Below are 8772 nucleotides of genomic sequence, written 5' to 3' on the forward strand. Positions count from 1 at the left end.
TTATATTTGTTGAAGTGAACTAATTCTTACTGAACTAAAATTATTTTTATTAAATTTAAATTAATTTTACTAAAGTGAAATTATTTTTACTGAATACTATTTTTTTTTAAGTGAAGTGAACATGGCCTCACACTAATTACGCGTAATTTTGTCGTATATTTCTAAATTACTCCGTAATATCTACGGAGTACTCGTACTATATAGGGAAGATATTACTAGTATTATTATGACTATTATCCATTAGCATTATTATCAATCCATTAAATCATTAATACAGACCTCAAATTCCCCCAAATAATTAAAAACAAAAACATGACACAAAAGTCAAACATATAATAAATAAAAAAAATCATGAAAAGTAGACTAGTTTTAAAAACCAACCTTTGTGGAGAAGAAGTGAAAGCAAAGAGAAACCCCACGTTTTTCTCTCTCACTCTTTCTCTCTCCTCTTCCTAAACCCCTTCTCCCCTGTTTTTATTTTTCCTTCAATTTTTATTTTTATTTTTATTTTTAATTTTTGATATATAAATACTTTCAAAGGCGTAGCCGTCGAGGTCCTCGTTCTTCTTCTTCATTCAGTAACTGGTAGATCTCACTCTTTCTCTCTCCTCTTTTTTTTGTACGGAGTTTTATTTATCCGATCTTATTTTAGATCGGAATTTTTCTATTCTGTTTTTCCAGAATTTGGTTTCTTCGATCGATTTTGAGGTTTGTTTTTGTTTTTCTTATTCAATTTTGATTTTGATTTTTGTTTTCAGTACGATCTGAAAACTCAAATTTGAATTTTTTATTTTATGTTTTTGTTGTTTAATTTGATTCAATTAGTAATGGATTAACATTCTGTTTCTTTCTTTGATTTTGTTTTTTGAATTCGAGTTATTAATTTGAGGTTAATTCTGCATTGAATTGAGTGTTGTTTTGATGGATCTGTGTGTTTAGTTGAGAGTGTTTGATTAGTACTGATTTTTTTTTTTTTACTTTTTTTTTGTTTGTAATTGATTTTTCAATCGTTATAATATCATGCAAATTAATCAGCTGAATATTTGAGTTAAATGTGATTAATTTCGATTTAATTCAATGACGGAAGGATGAATTCTATTATTCGATTTGAATTTTTTTTTTATCATGCATGATTAATTTAAATGTTCGATTATATTTTTAATATCATGCATGATAAAATTTGAATGTTCGATCTGCTTAATTGAATGCCAAATTATATTTTTAAATGCTTTAGTGTTTAATTGGTCGATTCAAGAATGATATCGTTAAATTTTGGCTAATATTTGATTGATAATTATTTTTAATTATTAGATCCAAGAAACTCAGCGATGGCGGCAGGACAGGATAGATGGTTGAGAGGGATGGTGAAGGCTGTTCCATCAGGGGACACCTTGGTGATTATGGGTATTGCTAAGAAAGACGAAATTCCTCCGGAAAAGGCTGTGATTCTAAAGCAAATCATAGCTCCTAGGCTGGTGTGTATTTTACTTGCTATTGCTATTTAGTGTATTTTTGGTTATTATTTCGTAAATGTAGTTATAATTTAATTCAATGGAAGTATGCATTGTATTTCTTGTCACCAAATTGGCATATTTGTTATTGTATGTCGTTAGAATTATTGTGTTGTTGTCGATTTTCGAGTCTTGATGATTACCGGTTTGTTCTTAATTCATGTGTTATTCCAGGCTCGTAGAGACGGAGAGGACGAGCCCTTTGCTTGGGATAGTAGAGAGTATTTGAGAAAACTCTGCATTGGAAAGGTGTGTTTTTGTATTTTTTTTTCTTCCTGAATCTGCTTTTTTAAAAATATGTTTAGTAATTTTATGTGAATTATGGTCTTTTAATCTTCTGATGTGGAGAGTTTTCTTTGTATAATTACAGGAGGTAGTTTTCAAAACTGAGTCGAATACATCAGCAAAACAGATTCCGGGGAGAGAGTTTGCTTCTGTAATGCTTGCTGATGGCAGTGACGTTGCAAAGTTGGTGGTTCAACAAGGCTGGGCAAAGGTGTGCTTAGTCATGATGTTAATGATTTTCTGCATCATCTATTGGTGTTCTTTGATTTAATATTAAGTGGTGTAATTTGATGGTATTAATTACGTCTTTGATACTCATTGTCTGCAAAAAATTTTTTGTTTTTTTTTTTTAATTTACTCAGGTAAAAACACCATCAAAGAATGAAGCAAACTCTGATTTTACCGAACTGTTGGCACTTGAGGAAAAAGCAAAACAGCAAGGTTTAGGCAAGTGGAGCGAGGTAGGTCTCAAACTTTGTAATTTGATGCTTTTTTGCCAATTTTATTCTCGTGTGCTGAATTCCATAATAATCCAGAGCTGTGATGTAGCAAATTATGTATTTCCTCCCATTTTTTTTTCATAATTAGAGCAATCAAATACTGACCCAACATGACTGAACTAGCACGACCTTGAAGAACTCTCTATTTGGCAGCTTTAGTGTTTGTGTGCAGTTGTTTCTGGTTTTATCTCCGTTTAACCTTTATTTTTTGACTATAAGTTTGATATGTGATTAATCTTGTTCTTGCTCTCCAGGTGCCCGGAGCTTCAGAGGCTTCTATCAGAAATTTGCCTCCATCTGCCATGGATGCATCCACTAATTTTGATGTAGTGGCTTTTACATCTGAAAACAAAGGGAGGTCTTTGCAAGCAGTTGTGGAGCAGGTTCGTGATGGTAGCACATTGCGAGTCTACCTGCTTCCAGAGTTTCAGTATGTTCAGGTTTTTGTGGCTGGCATTCAGGTATTTAAGCTTTGCTACTAATATAATTGTGGTGCTGAATTTGGAGGCTTTGGAATTTTGGCTCTTATACTATTTTATCTGTATGGTTATAGTGTCCATCAATGGGAAGGAGACCCTTTCCAGAGAGGATTGTTGAAGCTGAAGTGAGTACAGATGGACCCAATGGAGAAGCTGCAACTGAACCTCGTGCTCCCTTGACGGCAGCTCAGAAGGTTGCTGCCTCTGCTGCTCCAGGTGTGGAGACACCCGCAGACCCCTTTGGGAGGGAAGCAAAGCACTTCACAGAGACCCGTACTTTGCACAGAGATGTAAGCTAGTTGTCCGTGTGTTATCATAGTGTTTGATGTATTTTGTGTCTGGTTTTGAATTTATACTTTATCTTCATTTGCAGGTACGCATTGTCCTTGAGCAACCAGACAGACTCAAAAATTTGGTTGGTTCTGTTTATTATGATGATGGTGGTGAAGTAAAGAACCTGGCCTTGGAGTTAGTGAAAAGTGTAAGTATATTTGGCAATAAAAGCATACTGCTGCTATTTGCAGCTGCATAAGGTTCATCTTTTGCGTGATGAATATATAACAAGTACTGAGTGGATGGATCTTTGCTCTAGCTTTTGGTTTTGGAAGGTATGATGCGATGTACACTAATACATTTTCATGAGTATCTTTCACTCATACTCTGACCAAAAGCCAAGGCCACCATTTGCTATACACCTTTTTTTGGGCAGGTAGTTTATGAAATGAGTTTTCATGGTAACCTTGTTGGTTTTATTGTTTGCTATCTTTTCATTGTTTTGTTTGTTCATGATGCTACATCCTGAGAATTCTATGTTGATTGTGGCTTATGGTATTGTTTATGCACTGGCTTCCTGAAGTGTGTACCAGATTTCCTGGTGGTTGATATGTTCTTATAAATGTTTCAATGTAGGGAGAGTATAAGTAATTTTAATACATCGTTTACATTGTGTCGCTTACAGAAATGTCTAGATATATGCCATATTTGCGGATATTTCAATGATGGTTTAGATGCTCTTGTTTTCTTTGCGAGTTAATCTTACTAATGTAATACAGAACTAAATTAATAACTGTTAGTTTTTGTGGATGATGGTTATTTGGTCCTATCTGTTATCCAGATCTTATTGCGTGACTCTCAAGTCCCAATTCCCAAGTATTGATGCAACTTGACTTGAGCATATTAATTAATGTATTTGCTTCAGCATAATCTAATTTCAGCACATATGTACTTCCAATTCTAACTGAACATTTCAAATTGCCCGTGTTTGAAAAAATGCAGGGCTTAGCTAAATATCTTGATTGGAGTGCTAAATCTTTAGAAGCCAAAGACCAGAAGGAATTGAAAACAGCAGAACTCGAGGCTAAAAAGAAGCGAATCAAGATGTGGACGAACTATGTGCCTCCTGCTACAAACTCAAAAGCAATTCATGACCAGAACTTTACTGGAAAGGTAATAGGATGTACTAATTCATGACCATAAGCAATAATCCTAGGATGTAATATTATCATTGGATTATCTTTGCATTTTACTTTTATGCAATTGCCTAACCTTCTTTGACATCAGGTGATCGAAATTGTTAGTGGAGACTGTATTATCGTTGCTGATGATGCTGTGCCGGTTGGTAGTCCATTGGCTGAGAGAAGAGTAAATATCTCTAGCATAAAAGCTCCAAAACTGGGTAATCCACGTTGGAACAACAAAGGACCTGAATCACATGCTCGTGAATCAAAGGATTTCCTCCGCCAAAAGCTTATTGGCCGTCAGGTATTCCTAGGTTTTAAGTTATTGTGGGGAGGTAGTGTGATCCTTAAAAGTCAAGTCTAATAATGAGGTTTAATGTGAACTTAGGTGAATGTTTCCATGGAGTACTCAAGGAAGGTCCCCGTTGGAGGTGGTGCTGAAAATGCAGCTCCCTCATCTGAGTTTAGGGTAATGGACTTTGGATCAGTGTTCCTGCCTGCTCAATCGAAGGGTAAAGTTGGTGATGCAACATCTGCTTCATCTACGGTTGTTGGTCAAGAAAATGGATACAACGTTGCTGAATTGTTGGTTGGCCGTGGGCTTGCTACTGTCGTACCACACAGAGACTTTGAAGAAAGATCAAATTATTATGATGCCCTTTTGGTAGCTGAAGCGAAAGCCAAAGCTAACAGGAAAGGGGTCCATGGTGAAGAATCTCCCACAAACCACATTCAAGACCTCACCACTGTGAGTAATGGGTCTCATGTCTTTGCAATCCTGTCGTTTATCCCTTTTTCCCTTCCCTTTTTTATTTTATACATTTTACAAAGAGTTTTCAATTCTAGTATCTTAATATTTCAGGCTTCAGGGAAGAAAGCCAAGGACTTCTTACCATTTTTGACGCGAGTTAAGAGGCACTCTGCTGTTGCTGAATATGTACTCAGTGGCCATCGGTTCAAGCTCCTGCTTCCTAAGGCAACTTGCAGCATAGCATTTTCTTTTTCAGGTGTGAGGTGTCCTGGACGAGGTGAACCTTATTCAGATGATGCAATTGCATTCATGAGAAGAAGAATAATGCAGAGAGATGTTGAGGTAATATACATCCTTTTAGAGATTGCAGGAAAATAACCTACTCTTTTCTAAATCTAACCAAAAAAATTAAAGACTTTGTTCCATGTGCTTTTTATATTCAAAAACTTTTGTATACATCTGGTTTACACTAATATTAGTGTACATCGAGCAGTATAGGGGTAACTTTAAGCCAATTTAGGGTAACTTTTTGCCTTTTTTTGGGTAACTTTGAACATAATATGATTTTTTTTATAAATCGAACAAGAAAAGTTTTATAAGGGTGATAAAATTACTTTCAATCACTAATAATTGAATTTTAGTCATTTAAAATGTGATTCTTTACCAATAAAACGTAGATTATTTTTATTTGTATTGGGTTACTTTTATACATATTAGGGTAACTTTTATTCATTTTAGGGGTAACTTTTGATCACTTTAAGAGAGATTTAAAATGGATGTACAATAATTATTGTACACCCAATTTTTTTAAAAGTTTGTGTTTTATATTTATCCATTATTTTTCTAATTTTCAGATAGAAGTGGAAACTGTGGATAGAACCGGAACTTTCTTGGGATTCCTTTGGGAATCTAAGACCAATATGGCTGCAGTGTTGCTAGAAGCTGGGCTTGCAAAATTTCAGAAATCTTTTGGCACAGATCGGATAGCAGATGCCCATCTTCTTGCTCAAGCTGAAGAGTCTGCTAAACGCCAGAAGTTGAAGGTTAGTAATGCATATATGATAAATTCTTCTGCTATATCATATGGTATCATCAGAGTCAATTTAACCAACTATTGGCTCATTGCAGATATGGGAAAATTATGTTGAAGGTCAAGAAGTTGTGAATGGATCATCAGCCCCTGAAAATCGACAGAAAGAAGTTATGAAGGTAGGCTGAGTTGTAATATGAGTTTTATTGGCTGTAATCTTACCATATATGATAACTAACATTTGCATGTAAACAGGTGGTTGTTACTGAAGTCCTTGGCGGAGGCAAGTTCTATGTTCAAAAAGTTGAGGACCAGATGGTTGCTTCTATTCAGCAGCAACTTGCTTCCCTAGACATTAAGGATGCTCCAGTAATCGGAAGCTTTAACCCCAAGAAGGGTGATGTGGTTCTTGCTCAATTTAGTGCAGACAATTCATGGAATCGAGCTATGGTAAGTGATGTGAATATTGTTATTTGGGTTTCTGTGTTTCTGAATTTGACATGTGGTGGCATTGTTTATTTGATTTTAATGCTTTAATTAATTGATGACTGGGCTTCTTTTTGCCAATACAATAGATTGTGAATGTGCCCCGTGGTGATGTTCAATCCCCAAAAGATGAGTTTGAAGTATTCTATATCGATTATGGTAATCAAGAAGTACTACCCTACAGTCGTCTACGACCTTTACCTCCTTCTGTCCTTTCTGTACCTGGATCAGCTCAACTCTGCAGTCTTGCATTCGTAAAGGTTCCTAGCTTAGAGGAGGATTATGGCCAAGAAGCAGCTGAGTATTTGAGTGAGCTAACTCTTAACAGTTCCCGAGAATTCAGGGCCATGGTTGAGGAAAAAGATACATCTGGTGGAAAAGTGAAAGGCCAAGGTAGTGGCACAGTTCTTCTAGTGACGTTGGTCGATGTAGAAGCCAGTTCAAGCATCAATGCTGCCATGTTGAAGGTATGAGATGATTCTTGGTTCTCTTTTAAAATCTTTTTATTTTTACCTGGATGCTCTTTTTTTTCTTACTTTATACACCTTTTTTCTACTCCTTCCGCCCCATAATATAGTTCCTGTTTTCCAATTTTGAGCACCCAAAATGTTATCATTGTTTCTATTTTTGGTTAGTATGTAAAGACCATATACCTTCATTTTTTTAATTTTATTCATTGAACATCCTAATTTACCCTTAAATTATCCACTTGCATTGTACTTTTTTTCACTTTCTCTCTCTAACTTATGTCTATAATTGTACTTTTCATTTTTTTCTTCTTAAATTATCCACTTGCCTTGTACTTTTGTCCAGATTGACCTTATGCAATGTTTTATGTTATTATAGTGATCAATATGACACTTCCAATTTTTTTTGTTTGTACATAATCATGTTTTCTGGCTGTTTGTCTGTCCCATCTCAACTCTTATAGATTGATTATTGGGTTGTGAAATATTGCAGGTTGGACTTGCTAGATTAGAAAAACTTAAAAGGTGGGATTCGATGGAGAGGAAGTCTGCTATTGATAACCTCGAAGAATTCCAGGAAGAGGCAAAAAAGAGTCGAAGTGGAATGTGGCAGTATGGAGACGTACAGTCTGATGACGAGGATTCTGCTCCACCGTTGAGGAAAGCTGCCGGTAAGCGTTGAGCAATAATGACTGGCAGTCTGTTTACCCATGGATTAGCTATAGGGCGGGATTACAACTTCCAGAGTACAAGATATAGAGAAGAGGGAAATGAAGTCTTAAATTAAACATTTTTTTTTTCCGAATTTTCTGAGTTGCAAAATTTTGTTATATTTTACTTATTTAATTTTCTCTTCCTATAAATTTTCGGACAAATTAGTGGATAATATTCTCTTCCTCCCCCTTCCCATCTCTGTCGATGCTTGAATAATAATTGTCACAGCTCTCCTAAGTGTGCTTTGCCTCCATTTGGAGGCTGCATTGACAATTTTCCCAATAGTCTTGTTTAATTTTATTATTATAACATATTTGGTCAATGTAGGCGAACTGCTTGTCACTTGATTTATTGAAGACATTCAATAAATGACTAGCAGTATGTAACGGTTTAGTTGCTGGTAAATTACTTCTGCGACGGAGATTGGAATTTATTATGCTGTTTTGTGAGATCGTTTGACTTTAGATTAGGAAAATAACATTACAAAATGATCAAAATCAATTATAAGGACGAAGTATCTATAATAAAAAATTGCAGTCACTGATTAATAACTTCGTTAATTAGGTAACTCTAACTTTGTAAGTTAATTGATATCTTATACTATCTCCATTTATTTTTATTTTTATGTGCAACTTTGGAGCTTGGCACGGACACCAATACAAAATTTTATTATACTGTTTAGTGGAGAGAGAATGTATGGATATTTAATCACCATTACCACCCCCACGAAACCGCCCCACAAAACCCAGGCACTACCTCGACAAAATCCCGCCCCCAGGAAACTAAAACCCACAAAATCCAGCACTGCTACCAACCCCACGAAACCACCGTGCTCACGAAATCCCACCATGCCGGATGAAATTCCACCGTGAAATTCTGACGAAATTCCAGAAATCTGACAAAAACCACCCAAAATCCCAGAAATCAGTTCTTGAAGTTGAAGAGAGAAATAAAATCTATAAAAATTCAAGAGATAATGAGATGGAAAGAGGAGAGAGATAATATATGGGGGAAGATGAAGATGGATGTCCTGAGTTTAAGATGAAGAGTTGATGAATTAAATTGGGTTGTTTGGGGGTAAAAATTAGTGAT

At 35.6% G+C, this 8772-nt stretch overlaps 1 protein-coding gene across 2 annotated transcripts; it reads left to right on the forward strand.

The window, feature by feature from the left end:
* Nucleotides 1-383: 383 nt before the first annotated feature.
* LOC110702663 (ribonuclease TUDOR 2-like) lies at nt 384-8002 on the forward strand. Of its 2 annotated transcripts, none has more exons than XM_021880412.1 (17): nt 384-585; nt 1312-1475; nt 1686-1760; nt 1882-2007; nt 2159-2257; nt 2551-2757; nt 2850-3065; nt 3149-3256; nt 4051-4221; nt 4336-4536; nt 4621-4980; nt 5095-5325; nt 5838-6026; nt 6112-6192; nt 6269-6463; nt 6589-6966; nt 7460-8002. In XM_021880412.1, exons 2-17 carry the CDS (start codon nt 1329-1331, stop codon nt 7646-7648), a joined length of 2973 nt encoding a protein of 990 aa, XP_021736104.1. In that variant the 5' UTR covers nt 384-585; nt 1312-1328; the 3' UTR covers nt 7649-8002. The 2 variants fall into 2 exon arrangements, with proteins under 2 accessions (XP_021736104.1, XP_021736105.1); XM_021880413.1 differs by having other exon boundaries at nt 570-708.
* The last annotated feature ends 770 nt before the right edge of the window (nt 8003-8772 follow it).

Source organism: Chenopodium quinoa, unplaced genomic scaffold (genome assembly GCF_001683475.1).
Source record: "Chenopodium quinoa cultivar QQ74 unplaced genomic scaffold, ASM168347v1, whole genome shotgun sequence".
Classification (NCBI taxonomy): domain Eukaryota; kingdom Viridiplantae; phylum Streptophyta; class Magnoliopsida; order Caryophyllales; family Amaranthaceae; genus Chenopodium; species Chenopodium quinoa.